This window comes from Gobius niger (assembly GCF_951799975.1).
Source record: "Gobius niger genome assembly, chromosome: 7".
Taxonomy (NCBI): Eukaryota; Metazoa; Chordata; class Actinopteri; order Gobiiformes; family Gobiidae; genus Gobius; species Gobius niger.
The window spans coordinates 18,997,543-19,014,604 of record NC_136858.1 but is presented as its reverse complement, the minus strand read 5'-3'; the positions used below and the strand labels follow the sequence as shown (position 1 = coordinate 19,014,604).

The following is a 17,062-nucleotide window of genomic DNA, read 5'->3' as shown; positions in this document are numbered from 1 at the left end:
TCTTTGTCTGTTTCAAGAAAGTTCAGGCCTGAAAAAACCATGTGTAAATGAAGTGTAGACCATACCATATAAAGACGATCCATTGGTCCATGCGTAGAAAAGGTATGTAGACCATGTGAGTGAACGTAGGCTCCAGGCCCATAGCAGCAGCCCTCAGACTCCGTGCTGTAGTATTAGCAGCTGATAAACAAAGCTGGAGTGAGAGTCTCCATTCTCCCTCTCTGCTCCACAAACACACTCACGGGAGCGCCTTTAATCTGCTATTCTCTTTCAACTGTGTCCTGATGAACGCCGCCGCAGAATATTAAAGAGGGGGAGTCGGACATTAACCCACTCTCATTACACCGAGACTGGAGGAGGAATGATGCGTTCACCGTCAGAGGACACTATGGGTGCAAAGTATCAGTAACAGAGTGGACTAAACTCAGGATGAACTGAAACTGTGGAGCCAAAGACAACATAAAATAGACTTGAAATGTTTGGCATTTTCCCAGTTGTGTAAAGATTTCAATCAATTCCAGTGTCTGAAAAGGTTAAACCAGGCACAGATATCTTTTTTCATAATTATTTATTAACTTCTTTTTGTACAACCCATTTCTAAATTCAGTATGTCTCCATGTGTACATTAAACTCTTCCCATCACTTCTGAACATACTGAATAGCTAACAGTTTGCGTCTGTTTTTTTGTTGTTTGTCTGCCTATTTTGTGGTAGCTTTCGAGCACAGGCGCGGCATAAAGAGATGTATTTCTGGTGCTAACAGCCATGGCATGAGCGAGAGGAAGTTGAGCTGCAGCCAAGTGCTGTTGTCAACACCGGCCTCATAATCAAAGGCGAGCGTCTCTGGAGCATTCAGGCCTGAGTATAATAAGCTCCTCCTTCAGGACGGACAATAGGATTAGGCAGTGAGTTTTCACGCAATAGGCTGTGTGTATGAACGTGTTATGGCCTTTCACAGACGGACCCATCTCAGAATCTGCTGTGGCAATCTGTAAGGCTCGCCTAATCATTTCAGACGGGATGAAGGGGTTTGTTTTTCTCCATGGACGATTCACTATTTAAATATATATACATCAGGGACAGACAGTCTTTTTAGTGTGTGATAGGGTCTATTAACGCCTCATATTAATCTTGTGGCTGTCGTCCTTTAATGTAAAAATGCATTGTTTTGATATAGCGTTTTTCTGAACACTTCACTTCACATTGAATTATTCATTCACTCCACACTTGATGGTGATAAACTACTATTGCCGTCATAGCCAGTGTTGTGAAGAATACTTGTTGTATTTACTTACTGAATACTTGCCTTAAAATGTATTTTCTAACATATTCCGTTACTTTGTCCTATCAGAGTACTGTATTCTGAATACTTTTAGAATATTTTCACATTGATTGCCATTATATTTATGTATAAATATGGTGTATAATTACAAAAATGAAGACTACGATTATTGTTATAAACTTACTTACCATTTATTAGGAACTCTTTAACTCTCTTGGCAAATGGAGCAGCATCATGTGACGCATGTGCAGTGTTTGTATGAACTGTAGCATAAGGCGTTTTATTTCATATTAGGAGGAAAAAGAGGTCAACATTAAACGTTCTTTCTTAATAATAATGAGCTGAAATGTAATGATTGATACTGGGATGTTTTCCCCTGATATTTGGAAAGTAACTGTATTCTTCATACTCTCAAATGAAAGAGTAACTTTACCAGAATACAGTTACTCAAAATGAGTATTCTAAATGTATGTATTTAGTTACTCCCCAACACTGGTCACAGCTGCCCTGGGATGGACTTCTTAACAGTCTATGGGACGGACAGATGAAACCTCTAACCACCATCATCCACTCACTCTCTGACCACATTCAATAATAGGCGAGATCCGTGCAGTGACTCGTCTTTTTTCTCAGCCTTAACCTGCGGGAGCTGGGATTCAAACCGGCGACCCGCTCTACCATCTGAGCCACCTTCGCCTTTACAATGGCAACAATGATGTCTGTGCGGTTGAACAATGTTATCACTTTAGGCTAACTATTTTCAGAAAATAATTCCACCTCACTTTACTTGTGCTGATGGAGGAGACTGAAAAGAAAGAAAAACACTAGATCTTTAAATGTTGGAACTGCCAGTGTTGTTTCATGTGGATTCTACAAAAGGAACACTGAAAGGCACATTTTAGGATAGAAGCCTGCTTTCCATCTCAATTTTACACAACAGGCCGCTTTCAACGCTATGCAATCTGTTGGAATCCTCAAACATGCTGTAAATTATTTGTGGCTTGTTTTGTTTCTCTTGTTTTGTTTTGTTTTTTGTTTTTTTTTCCCTATGCAGCTCCCTCAGCGTACAACGTATAATTTGTCATTTTGCTCATCTCCTCCACCAGACCCTGTAGTGTGTGATTGCTGTGGGCTGCTGCCTCAACTGAACAGCTTTGGTCTCTCCCTCCGAGCCACTATTCTCTCAAATAATGCTCCAATAGACTCGCTGTTCACTTGTGTTTCCCGCTCTCCTCTGCTTCTCTATCAGCCGTAATGACACGCTAGTTGGGCCGCCGCTGGTAATGTCAGACAGCGCCGCACTCGTGTAGCAACAGCTCCCCCTAGCTGGACACCGAGACACTGCGCTGGTCGGAGGATCAGCGGCGTTTACATTCATCCGGATGACTAAGATGTTTGTTTGCTGGCATTGTTTTGGGAATGAACTGGAGATGGTGAGCTGGAGACGTGACCCTCTTTCTCTCTCTCTCTCTCTCCTCTGTCCTGTCAGCACGTGGACTATGAGACCAAGAGGATGTACACGCTCAAAGTGGAAGGATCCAACCCACACATAGATTCTCGATTCATGTCCTGGGGCCCCTACAAGGACGAAGCCACAATAAAGGTCAGTCGGCACAGGGGTGTAAGAAATTGAGAGCACATGGCAGTGTGAACGTGCCGAGACACAGCTACATTTTTGGAACTCTATACAAAATCAAAGAATTCTCAAACCCAAGTCGTTTGTTGGTGATGTTCTGAGTGCATATTTAGATAAGCTTTGCATTCTCAACAATAACGGGGAATGATCATATAGCAGTAAAGATTGTTGGGATTTCTTGTTCAGCGTCTTTGTGTAACCCTCGTGCGTACAGATCTCAGTGGAGGATGCCGACGAGCCCCCAGTGTTTGTCGCCCCCAGTTACACGTTCGAGGTGGAGGAGAACGCTCCGGAGGGCACCACAGTGGGACGGGTCCATGCCAAGGACACAGATGTGGCCAACAACCCAGTCAGGTGAGTGTCGTGTGTTACGGGGCAGTTCGTTTGCCATGGTAGCACACAAATAGCGTGACGGAGAGTGTTCATCCCACAGGTACATGATCCCTCGCTACACCGATGTGGAGCAGTTCTTCAACATCAACTCCGAAGACGGCCTGATCACCACCACCAGGCCAATGGACAGAGAGACCCAGCCCTGGCACAACATCTCTGTGTCGGCCACCGAGATAGGTGTGTGGGGCCGGTTTAAGTACTAATGAAACTCATATTACTGCTTGAGTTAACAATGGAAATAACACAGACAATTTGCAGTGAAAGGGTTGTCAAGAGTTAAAAGAGTAACATCAGAAGCAGAAAAAGCAAGACTAAAACCTTCTGGCGTCAGAACTTAAGCCTCCTAGATAACTCCTAAAACCACGGAGTTACGGGCCGGGGCCAAGGGCTACAAACAAATAGCTGAACACTGCACTTCTAGAAATTGGCAGCAAGAGAATCAACAGTTTATTCAATCCCACAACAAACAGAGGTCCAAGCGGATAATATGCCCTGACGATTTAAGTAAAGATCCGCTGGCCCCTCATTGGCCCCTGATAGGTCACTCACTTGCCCCTCACTTTCTCCTCTGGCTCCTACTCTGATCCGGTCCGGTCTCTGTTCTCTTTCCTCTTTGGTCTTTGGTGCTCTTTGGTCTCTAATGTCTCTATCTTCTTTCTGCCCCCTCATTCTTTGGTCTCATTCTGGCCCCTCTCCCCGGCCCTTCTCTGGCCCCACCCTGCAGTCCTGTGGTTGAAGGGAGCGCCATGTGGTTTCCCTGTGGCATGTGAGACGCCAGCAGCCAGATGGAACTCGGCTCGCCGCCCACAGAGCCCTGACCACGGCAGGCTAGGCTAACCGCTAACAGTCCTGGGAAGCTAAATATGCGCTGGTAATAACAGGGCAGAGCAGAGGCTGGAGCGACTAACATCACAAATATGTAGGCGGCTCATGTGGAAATAAACGCTCCCCTTCAGTTAAATGGTTTTTACTTTTTAAATGAGTGTTCTCTGCAACGACAAAATAAGCTTCAGCGAAGTCAGCATGTGGTAATACACCCATTTTGTTTTTTTACGTCAGAAATCACATCATCGGGTCTGATAAGTCTAGACGTGCATGTTTTTTTTTTTTTCATACTATACTATAATTTCAAGCAAAACTCATCTGTGTGTACAGGAGGTCACCATCAGGACACTAAAGTTCGTGTGAATATCAAAATCAAAGACATGAATGACAACGTTCCAGAGTTTGCCAACAACAACGAAGTGCTGATGTGTGACACTGTGGCTCCAGCGAGGGTAAGTTTATCTCATACAAAACCTGCTATTCCTGTTGTTTAAAGGGAAATGCTTTTAAATGCGTGTGAGTCTTGTTGTAATTTAGCAGTTTATATACTAGGGTGACCCGATTTTCCACATTAAAAACAATGGGAATGTCTGTCAGGAGCTAAAAAGTGACTTTTCCCCCCAGATTTCACAGTAACATAGTTTGTAAAAGTCCAATTTCAATTAAATGGACCATAGACCTTTCAGCTTTTTATTGGTTCATTTGCTTTGGAAACTTCATGTTTGATGCGCACATGGCCAAAAGTCACTAGGATCAAGTACAAAAACCGCTGCTTCTGGTGAAAAACTGAAACAACCTGGATAGAGCTGGTGTAAAACTGGGACAGATCAATGGTTTTGGAGAAAACGTCCAAGGGGACATGGGAGTTCTGGTCACCCTAAGTTTATAATTCACTCAAATGACAACTCATCTTTGCAAGTTTAAAATGAGAGATGCAAACTGAATCTTGCTTTTAAGAAAAAAATCTCAGTCAGTATTTGTCAGACACAGTTTGATATTTCCAAAATCATTTCACAAGTCCTTGATAGGCTCTGTGTCAACTGTGTAGAGCTGTAAGCAACCAGGTTAATGATAAACAAACAGCAATCTAGAAATCTAACTATTATTTTAGGATTGCTTCAAACTTTAAGTCCGAAGTCAGTTCAAAGAATATGGTGTTTTTTCTGTGTTCAGCTGATCGAGACGGTGAGAGCGGTGGACAAAGACGAGATGGCGCACAGGCAGCACTTCACCTTCAGCCTGGCTCCAGAGGTGGCCCACAATAACAACTTTTCCCTCAAAGACAACAGAGGTGAGATTCTGCGGGAGTCATTAGTCACATGGGACAGCGCACGTCTGAAAAAGGGCACTGGAGTTTACATCAGGCTTTGACCCCAGATTGCAGTTACGGCCGAGGGAAGGGACTGCTGATTGTTGTTGTGAGACATAAAAAGGCGTTTACATTTGGCATTGTTGTTTTTTTATTACATTTAAATCAAAATTGTTACCTCTAAAAATTCTTGCAATTACGTAAAATCTACCCTTACATTTATATCGTATCAGTGCTTGTTTGTTTATTGAACAGATGGGATCCGTGATTTTCCAAGAACCTCAGACTAGTTTTTGGCGTCAGGAAGCCCATTGGAGTAAAGCTGTGGAGCTGACATTTGGTTGAATGCTGATTAGATTGTGTTGTTGGTGTGATTGCAGACAGCACAGCCAGTATCTACGTGCTGCGGAAAGGCTTCAGCCGCCTCACGCAGGACGTGTACTTCCTCCCAATCGAGATCAATGACAACGGCCTTCCCCCTCTAAGCTCCACCAACACACTGACCATCCGCGTGTGCTCCTGTGACTCTCGGGACACCATCCTGTCCTGCAATGTGGAGCCATACGTCCTGCCAGCTGGACTCAGCACTGGGGCCCTCATCGCAATCCTGGCCTGCATCGTCATCCTGCTCGGTAAATCCGGCTGTATAAAACTAAAGCTGACACGGATTTGAGCCCTCAAATTATGCCACGAACTTTTATCTCCAACTGGTAGCTCATAAATGGCTTCTCAACTTTCTACTAGTGTCCTAAAGGCTTTCCACATTTCCACATAATTGTTTGATGAGCTGAATTTGATTACTGTTTCGGCCAAATCACATGTATCAAATCATGTTTATAGACGCACATGTCTTTGTGCACCAGATTTTGTTGTAAACATGTTACACACAATCTGCCAACATCATCATAAATGTAGTATAACATTCAAATTAGTCATTTTATTTGCATATTTGTTTGTTGGCAAAGAACAATTCATATGACCCAGTCATAAATATGCTATGAAAAATGACCAACATAGGAAGGTTTTTGAAAGTATTACCAATCAAAACTGTAGTGAAGAAAAATATTCAATTGTGTATGTCTATTTGAATGTCCTAGCATAAACTGCATTTAACTCACATTCTCTTGGTCATTTTGAAAGGATATGAAGTGTTAAAAACCAGCAGCTGGTTGTCCTGACTGTGGCTGATGTTCTGTGCTGCAGCGATCGTGGTTCTGTTCGTGGCTCTGCGGCGTCAGAAGAAGGAGCCTCTGATCGTGTTTGAAGAAGAGGACATCAGGGAGAACATCATCACGTACGACGACGAGGGCGGAGGAGAGGAAGACACCGAGGCCTTCGACATCGCCACTCTGCAGGTAATTCAGTCTGAGCCGAATCAGAAAGTAGGATAAGATAGATTACACTGTCTTTGTACAAAATACAAGGAAACTCTGGTACTAAGTGGCTGAAACAGCTCTAGTGAACATTTTATGATTTTGTAAAGACTTTTATTTGAGAGGACAGTACATAATGAAATGAGTAGATGAACAGGGAAAGACATTCTGAAAATTGTGGGTTTTGAGCGTGGATCTATTATAATTGATAGTTGAGTTACTTTGCCTTCAGACTGAACACTCGTGGTCATGGCCGTATCTACCATTGAGGTCACCGAGGTCCGGACCTCGGTAAAATTTTAGCTTTTTTTTTTTTTTTTACACATTGAATCCTGCGCAAATGAATGTTGTAAACACGCGCTTCTACAGGCGTAAGAGCCTCTAGTTCAGACGTGGATGAGCTTGTTCTGAACCTAAACGTGTCCGCTCTAAAACCGGACCTCATGAGCTGCTTTGGACCCGAGTGCGTAAAACTCCGCGGAGGCGGGGGCGCGGCTGTGCGTCAGCCTCACTACAACAGCAGCGCATGAACCGCGCCAAAGTTTGATTGAGATGCAATTTCTATGCTCTCTGTCATAAAGAGAGAGGAGCCTGTGCGCGCGCCGCCACGGTGACCTCGATTTACAACAGGAGTTTTCCTCATTCTGATCTGAGGAGCGAGAGGAGAAGGAGAAGCGTCCGTGCCTCATCATTGCTCCTCCTCTGCTGCTCACTTTGTTTCTGTCTCATGCAAAGAATGTCCTGCGTGTAAATGATCTTCGCTTTAATGAGAGCTTAAACCAGCGCATTCACCTTTGTAGCTCCAGTGGTTTGACAGTGAGGGCGACGCAGAGGGGGCGGGGCCAGAGTGCAGTGTCCAAACCAGAGTCTGATGTTCAGAATGAGCCAAAGCAGAACCCTCAGCTTTACCCATTCAAAGCCACAGCCTCGTTTTCAAAACAATTTTCATTTAATATTTCAGTATTTATTTAGGACAAGACCTTCTTATTGCCTCTCACTCAGGCGAGTAAAACTGTTTGGAAAACCTGCTTCACAGTAATAATGGATGAAATAGATGTTAAATAGATATTTTGTTTTGTGATATTCATCATGTCAAAGTATGGGGTACGTGACTCGTCACCTAACACTTCAGGGGGTTCACGGCTGCACCCACTGCCCATGGGTCGACTGATGGAAGTGAGGCCAGTCTGCACCATCTGCATGTCCGACCACCATCCACTCACTCACACATTCACTCAGGCTCCTGGTCCCAAACGGTGCAACAAAAAGCAATTTTTGAAAATGGCTCAAGGATGAGACAAAAGTGTTTTTGATCACTTAAAATACAGGAAATTATATCTGAATCTTTAAAAAAGTCCTGGGGGAGGACCCCCAGACCCCCCGGTTTAAAGAATTATCCGGACCTCACTGTTTTTTAAATCCTGGCTACGGCCCTGCTCGTGGTATTTGTGCGTTCACAAACACACGAGAATCCATCATGAATCACTCCTGCCTTCAACATTCGGAACCAAACCATTTTTGGTTTGGGGCAAATAGATACTAATTAACAACGCAATGATGACATAAAGGAAAAGAAATGCATGAGGTATTCTGCTACACATTACACGCACAAACATAAATACATTTTTGTTAAACTAAATATTTTATGGATTTTCAGTGTTCTTGACCAAATCAGCAGCAAATTGCACCGTAATATCAGTCTGGCTCTTAACAGGTTAAGTGTTGAGACTCAGACTCATGATCCTTAGACAGTTTCCCTTGTTGCCCCAACGTCAGTGTGGAACGCAATGGTTTTCAACTGGTGTTGATCCCGACAAACCACTCTTTTTGTATGATTTATTTATATTGTATATCTAAGAATTTAGATACAGCAGTTTCTCACAGAGTTCTGTTGACTGAAGCACGGATAATGGAGACAACTGTTAAAACTATAAAAACTATGGAATCAATTTTGCCCCGCGACCCACTGAAAATACTTACAGGACCAATCACTTGAGAACCACTTGACTGAACCTCACCAGAGTAGGCAGGTGCTACAATGTAGGATGAAAAATAGCTCTGTTTCAATGTGAACTGAACATTTTGGCTTACATGTTCCTATTTGTCTTAGCATTGTTGCAGTTGACACCAGAGAGTTGCTAAAATGTTCATTTCAAACTTTGCAAACCTACAGAAATTGATGTGTCTCAATCCAAACAGGTTTTCTTTTGGAAAAGGCACAGCTCCCAACAAAACATTTTGTTGAGGTCCAAACTGTGCACTTCTTTCTGCTGTGTTTACCCTAGAGTTGACATCTTTGTACTTTCTGTACCTCTCTAGAACCCCGATGGTGCCAATGGTTTCCTGCCCAGGAAGGACATGAAGCCAGAGCTGCAGTGTTCACTAAGACCTGGTATGGGACACCCTGCCCCCAACAGTGTGGACGTGGACGACTTCATCAAGACACGGATCGCTGAGGCAGACAGTGACCCCACAGCGCCCCCTTATGACTCCATTCAGATCTACGGCTATGAGGGCAGGGGCTCCCTGGCTGGGTCCCTCAGCTCTCTGGAGTCTGTCACCACAGAGTCTGACTTGGATTATGACTATCTGCAGAGCTGGGGACCGCGCTTCAGGAAACTGGCCGATTTGTACGGGACCAAAGACTCTCCGTTCTTTGACGCCGACGAGGCAGAGGACTCCTAACAGCGGACTCCACAGATGGACGCCCACACTGCACATTAGTGATTCCATCAGGATCTGAGCTGTAGTAGATATTTCCAACACCAACTAGTAAACGACTGGTTTAGGCAGGTTTGTTGATCTCTTTTATGATGGTGCGTTCATGGACACAATGCTGGACACAGTCTCAATCTTCACCTTTTCCTCTTTCTCTTTTTGGACCTGGGCTAGAAAATTATGTATGTTTGTGTGAAGCAGCTGTTCTTGTTAAGCTGGATAAAGATGGTTCTGAAAAAAGACTTGGACTAACTTCCTACAAGGTGACATTCCTGCATTTTATTCTTGTAGGGGGACGGGGGCAGATGAAAAATGAGTTTGTGAAAGTGTTAGAATGAATTGTTAAAAGTTGTGTGTCCAAAAGCAGGTACTATGACTGAACGGCAGACTCTGGGTTGTTGATACTTTGAAGACTCAGCGTCTTCACTGTGTGGTGGCCTTATAATAAATCTACAACAACTCCAGAGGCTGGAGCAGAGCATTTGAGAGCGCACAACTCCAGGATCGTGTGAACGCTTCTGAAACCTTTTTTCTTTGTTTCCTTTTTTTTGCAAAGTGGACACTAAACTGTGCTTCATACTGCACCATGTCTGAGAAGAACATTCCCACTTTGTGTCCTTTGTCCAGTCACTTTTCAACATGGTCCACCCACGAATGATCACGACTTCACACCGACGTCCACCAACAATCAATCAGTGAAAACCTGTGAGCTGGAAAACGCCTTAAACTTTACGGACACAGAGCATATTCTTTTTATCTCACTTTGATTTGATTTGTAACTTGAGAAGCATAATGAAAGTTGACACCACGCTGCGTCGGTATGAAGCCGAGCTGTAGAAATAACGGTGGCACCGCCCTTTAAAGGGAAGTGCGGGTCCTCAAAGGAGCATCGGGGCTGCAGTCATGACTCAGCACAGCCACAGCTGAGCTCACACAGATTTATGACTGGTGCATTCACAAGCAATTGACTCTAAGTACTTACATGGCTCGTTATATTGCTTTTTGTCTTGGGGCTGCCGTGGGTCGAGTAACACTTTCAACAGGTTGCTCCCTGATCAATTACTTCCCACTCAAAACAGCACTTTTGTTTTGTTTTTTTACGACTGGGCAAGACACTTCAGTTTAGCAGAAAATAACACACTCACATCCCAGAAAAAATGACAACATAGCTCACCAGTTTCATCAATTCACCCACCGAGACACAGTAGGTGGTAGGGCATCTGGCATGAGGAGTCAAATCACTGTGAAGTGCTTGGACTTTGGACAATGGGGGGAGGGAAAAAGAATACATTTGCCAGCAAAGATTGACCTGACGTTCCATATGTACAATAGTCAGTGGTCTTAAAGCGTAGCCTTTACCAGATCTCTCTGTCCCACATCTGTAGTTGCAGCGGGAAGGATTGCTCCAACATCTAAATGACAAATCAAATCCAGGCTGGAAATACTAAAATGTGTGACCTATATTTCATCCGTTTAATACTTAACTCCTCTCCCCGTTTGCATCATGTTCCTGTGTAAAGCGCCCTCTACAACGCAGCCATTAAATGTCATTGAAGTCTTGTCGGCCTTGCTCTGAGTGTAGAAGCTCTTAGTTTGAGGTGAGTGCTTCTTGTTCGCAGCAAGACACACATTCTTTCAAAAAAGCAGCCGAGTTTCCCAAAGACATGTACCGGAAAGTAGCATACGCTCCGTCCCGTCAGATACTTAGCGGATTCAAAATCTCCGCAGTAGTTTGGGGGCAGGCTTGTCATACTCCTCTGTCTCTAAGGACTGTGTTGGCACATGACTGTAGCTCGGTGTGTGAGAGCTGACTCTGGGAAGCAGCACACGCCTCAATGTGATGTTCCTCTTTATATACTATTGTAATTATTATTTTTATTATTGCTATTATTAATGTTATTTTTATTATTGTCATTTTTACAGAAGAATCGTTTGTATGTTGGCTGCACATAAGACTTTTTGCGGGTCATCTTTAATATTCATACTGTTGTAACTGTGTAACTATGAAAGGTTTCCTGCCAAAAGTCAAGGTCATTTTGTCTTTATGTGTCTATAATTTGATTTCCGTTTGAGCTCAGATTTGCTTTGTTTTTCTCCCGGATCACACGAGAACCATGCAATCAGTGTTTGTTGCAGAGAAAGAACGCCTCATTTTTATTCCGTCACCTTTTATGGAAGCAATTTGTACAAGTTAAAAAGTTCTTATTTTAGTATACATGCAGAATATTCCAGTATTATGACAAACATGTTAAGAAGATATGAAAGTGACAACATCACACTTATATTTTGGGAACATTGTACTTTTGCTTTACTATGTGCTTCAATCTCTGAAGCAAAAAAAAAAAGAAATATTTGAAATAAATGCTCTTTTTATAAAATGAGAGGCCTGTGTGTGCAATGGCTCGATCTGTATTCACACTGAGACTAGCAGAAACAGCGCAACTAAAGGGAGCAACTGCAGGTGCTGCTTTTCAGACGATTTTGGGTCAATTTAATTTCAAATTATACGCATTTGCACTGTGTGTGTGTGTGTGTGTGTGTGTGTGTGTGTGTGTGTGTGTGTGTGTGTGTGTGTGTGTGTGTGTGTGTGTGTGTGTGTGTGTGTGTGTGTGTGTGTGTGTGTGTGTGTGTGTGTGTGAACAGCAAGTGCATATTAAAACACTCATACAGTTAAAGTTTGCAACTTTTATGTGGAAATTCTTTTTGATATTTGGGCGTATTTGACCTTGTAGTGGCCCCGTGGCTATATGATGGTCAGCATGATGCCTTTACTTTCCTTCACAGTGGTTTCTAGGATGCTCCACGATCAATTGTATGGAAGGTTTTCACTGCAGATGGACCCGCTCACTAGAAAAACTACAAAACAGTTGACCCTGGAGTGTTGTATAGATCACTGTGATCGAAAATAAAGGCACCATGCTGATCACTCATACAGCCTGCATAAGAAGCTGCATAATGCACCAATGTGATTTGAGTCTTCCGTGTTTCAAATTTGAAAGATTCAAAGATTCAAAAGATTCAAAGATTCTTTATTTGTCAAACCATTTGTGAATGATTTGATATTATATATTTCTCTCATCTCTGATTGTGAAACGGGGGAGTGGGGAGTGAGGGTTGGGAGCGCAGATGATGGCCTGGTGTATGAAATGTATGTCTTTCAGTTGACTGGAACTGTCCCATGGATTCCGCAGTCTCCTCCCTGAAGGCATTACCTTGAAGAGACTGTGATGGGTGTGTAGGGTCCCTGGTGATTCTGACGGCTTTGCGGGTGAGACGGGTGGTGTACATGGGCTCAGCATATCTTCTCCTCCACTGCTCTCACGATGCGCTGGAGGCTCTTTTGGCAGCTTCCGGAGAAAGTAGAGACGCTGATTACTTTTCTTGACCAGTGATGTAGTTTGCATGGTCCAGGAGAGCTTCTCTATGATGTGCACACCCAGGAACTTAGTGCTGGTCTCCCTCTCCCCTGCAGCACCATTGATGATGAGGAGCATGCTGGACCTGCGCTCTTCGAAAGTCCACAATTATCTCTTTTGTCTTCTCCACATTTAGAGAGAGATGGTTCTGTGTGCACCACATGGCCAGACTGCTCACCTCACTCCTTTAGTTTGACTCGTGTCTGTTGCTGATGAAGCCTGCCACTGTTGTGTCATCTGCAAACTTGATGAAGAGGTTTGAGTCTTACATTGGAGTGCAGTCATGGGTCAGCAGAGTGAACGGGGGGGCTCAGCACACAGCCTTGGGGAGAACCCGTGTTCGGTGTGATGGCTCTGGAGGACTTGCCACCGACACATACAGCCTGTGGTCTCCCCGTCAGAAAGTCCAGCAGCCAGTTGCACAGTGATGTGTTGATCCCCAGGTGGAGCAGTTTGTGTATTAGCTGCTGTGGGATTATAGTGTCAAGGTGAGTGAGGGCTGTGTGAAGTGCAGTGGAGATGGCATCTTCAGTTGAGCAATTGGACTGATAAGCCAACTGGTATGGGTCCAGGGTGGGAGGGAGAACAGACTTGATGACTATCTACGGGTCAGTTCAAGTCCACTGAGGAACAGTTTCGTACATAGGGCCATCGGGAAGCTGAACTCCCTAACCTCCCTCCCACAGCTCTTCCCCCTCCCCCCACTCCACAATCAAGGATGAGAGAAACATAATTTCAAACCATTCACATGGTTTGACAAATAAAAATCTTGAATCTTGAATCTTGAATGTGGTCCATGACAAGCCGCTCAAAGCACTTCATAAGAATTGGAGTGAGTGCTATTGGGCGGTACTCATTAAAGCAGGATGGTGGTGACTGCAGTAAAGTGAGATGTTGCTGCGCGGACATCGCAGTGCTCCAATGTTATTACGCCCTACATATATAGTACCCCTTTTTATACGCTTAGAAAATCAACATGTTTAATTTCGCGTAACTATACTTGGATCGTGTAACTACTCACGTAACTGCATTTAAATAGGGAAAACGTGGAACAGCTTGGTAGCTTCTAACTTCACCCCAGTTTGGAGCTAGCCTATACCTATGCTAGGAGCGGCTGAACGCTAACAACATTTGCGTGACAGAGCACACGCACAAAGACCAGACAGTTACGCATCAACTCGTCTAAGCTCAGGTATGAACATATCTCAGTATGTAAAAATGGTGGCCTATTCCTTTAACCTAAAATTGATTATTAACTGAACTGGTGGCATGTTCAACAGGTGACATTTAACTCTATTTGTAGATTTTACATGGCTTTTTTTCTTTTCCAAAATCCACTTATTTCTTTTATCTTCTGTTGGGTCACAGAAACAACAGTCTGAGATGATCACTGTGCACCAGCCAATCCAGTCGACACACCAGGCCTTGTCGATGTCTCTTTGTATGCTCGTTCACCTGTTTACTATGGGAGACCCTAACACGTATTTGAAAAATAAACAACAACAGTTGAGACAGTATTTCGCTGATGCTTTCAGCTTTATTAGCACTCAGCGGGAGCTCACAGGGCCGCAGTGGGGACATTGAGGACCAGTGAGACATGTGTCCACAGTCTCTCTGCATTAAACAAACAGGCGGTGCACTAGTACGGCCACACTCGGCTGGCGCAGGGACAGTGCTGGCTGCTCTGATAATCCGCTCCATTGTGTATTTGGAGCTGGAGCCCCTCTCTGCCCACGGCCTGATTAGCTTTTAATCATCCAGAGGCTCCACAGTAAACAAGGAAATATTCTCCTCACTCCAGAGAACGTATGCGTGTCGGAGTGTCCTTGAAGACAGACCGTAAGTTCATTAAGCCAAGACACAGACTTGTCTAATGGACTTCTCATTCTCACTTAGCTCAAGTAAGTTTGAAGTAGGGGAAGAAAGTGCTCCTCCTCAAACGCCCTTCACACCAAATGTTTTCTCTGTAACGAGACACAACATTCAGAAGTTGGTGTGGTTTATTGTCTGTGATTAGTGCTTTGAATTTGCTTAGGGCGAAATGAACCCCATCAAAATGAAGATACCATTTGGTTTACTGGCTTGTGTTCTGTAAGTCAGCTTGCCATGGGTGAGATAAGCCGAAGTGGCTAAATTATATTTTTGTAAGTCAAATATAACTATTTCAAACTGGTTTTATTCAAGGCAGTAAATGATTTATTTGTTTTACACTGGTATAACACCGCCCTGATTTGGCTACTCAGTTCTCCTCAGTCACCCTTGTCCTGTCTCTTGCTGTCCCCTGCTGCCCCACGCCGCTGGGGCCGTCTAATTGAAATTGGCACATTTAATTTGGGCCTGAGCCGTTTCATCTCAGTGATGGATGGCAGAGGATGACTGTAATTGAACTTCGGAAAAAAACGAGGAAGGAAGCACAGAGGAGACGTCCATTAGCATGTGTGACTGCTCCATTCATCAGACATGACCCAGTCCTACACACACACACACAGACGCACGCACGCACGCACGCACGCACACACACACACACACACACACACACACACACACACACACACACACACACACAAACACACACACACACGCACACACACTAGGGCCACTGTGAGATATTTCCATGTCTCACCTGTTTTCACCATTCATTCCTGAGCTCCAGATTGGCAGGTGGTGATGGAACTTCTCTGGAACTGAACAATTCAGGTTGAACGCAATGTTTTGTTAGACGTGAAGAGGCCACATCACCGGCTGGCTCTGGACGGGTTTCTCAAGCAGAATCTTAGGTTAGGAACCATTTTCTCTGACTTAGCAATGTACAGTCAGAGACTTTAAAACAAAAACACAAGTACAGTATGGACATGGAGTCAACTCATCAGGCGATCAACTCCCATGGCCATGGCAAGGCCACACAAAATGTTCATGATAGTCCCATATGGAGTCAATATTTATTGACGAGGTTCAGGAGCAGGACCACGCCTCAACCTATCACACTTTGCACACCAACCACTCTTGCTTTCACCTAACAACGCCTCTAACCTATGAGCGAAATATACCAACCCAAGCCCCGTCATCTCTGTTTGTTTGAAACTGTCGACCCCACCTTCCCTCCCTTCATGTCTGTGAAGGGACATGAAGCACTGAGACAGAGACAGAGCCCCCACCCACAGTCTCGCCCAGTTTCACTCCACACTATAACCATGTGAATACAATCTTGATTGCACTTTGTTGTGGCGTGGTCCTTGCTAGCGAACCGTTTTGAATGTTGTGTTGTGTGTTGTGGTGCAAAACCATGTATCAGCATCCAAGGTCTGATTCCTTTGTTTATGCGGCAGGTGTTGTTCACCCTGTCATTCCTGTGTTGTGGCTCATTCACCATTCACTTTTCCTCCCTCCTTTATCCTCAGCCCCATTCTTCTCACCGGGCCTTCCGCTCTTTAAGCTAATTAGATGAAGACATATCCGGTCGGGACAGTATTCTCCAGAGCAGGGCACTATGAATAATTGAAAGGCTATTATCCTCGGGCCAAGCTCATGCGGATTACAACGCAGCCCCATCGTTTGTCATCATCTATGCCCGCGGCTAATGAATAACACAACATGTGTTTGCTTTTTACGCCAAACATTACCATCATTAAGCGCCGATCATCTATGGCCTATAAGTCACACACATTATTATTGTGTCATTTTCACTGACTCGAATTAATGATCAGCCTTTGGTATGCTACATTGTAATTGTTGGCTCCGTCTTGTTGTCTCCTGTATGCTTTATTTGCCACATCCCACTGAAACTAGGCCAGATCTCAAAACATTGAGAAAATGTCTAGAAACTTTTAGTAATACGGGCATCTTTCAAAGGTTTAAAAAAACAAAACATTTGAGCTGAAAAGGACTTCAGGAGGTGTAAGACTTCAAACTAGCAGAAGCAGAGTTCCTTCTCTTCCACATCGAATGACAGCTGCTGATGTCTCCCAGGAGGAGGCCCCATGGAAGACCTTGGACCCTACCTTGCACAACCCAACCCAACCCAACCCAACCCAACTCAACTCTATTACTTTTTTCAATGGATACAGCCAAAAGCAAAGCCATATCCACGAATACGCCCTGGCAACCATGGATA

At 44.2% G+C, this 17,062-nt stretch overlaps 1 protein-coding gene across 1 annotated transcript in view; it reads left to right on the top strand.

The window, feature by feature from the left end:
* Nucleotides 1–11,851, top strand: part of cdh11 (cadherin 11, type 2, OB-cadherin (osteoblast)) — a 72,805-nt gene extending 60,954 nt beyond the window's left edge. The window contains exons 9-16 of the mRNA XM_079559426.1: nucleotides 2,771–2,884; nucleotides 3,132–3,271; nucleotides 3,351–3,487; nucleotides 4,466–4,587; nucleotides 5,309–5,426; nucleotides 5,825–6,076; nucleotides 6,648–6,799; nucleotides 9,137–11,851. Of these exons, the coding sequence (XP_079415552.1) occupies nucleotides 2,771–2,884; nucleotides 3,132–3,271; nucleotides 3,351–3,487; nucleotides 4,466–4,587; nucleotides 5,309–5,426; nucleotides 5,825–6,076; nucleotides 6,648–6,799; nucleotides 9,137–9,502 (1,401 nt within the window). The 3' untranslated portion in view covers nucleotides 9,503–11,851. The remainder of the gene's footprint in view (nucleotides 1–2,770; nucleotides 2,885–3,131; nucleotides 3,272–3,350; nucleotides 3,488–4,465; nucleotides 4,588–5,308; nucleotides 5,427–5,824; nucleotides 6,077–6,647; nucleotides 6,800–9,136) is intronic.
* The last annotated feature ends 5,211 nt before the right edge of the window (nucleotides 11,852–17,062 follow it).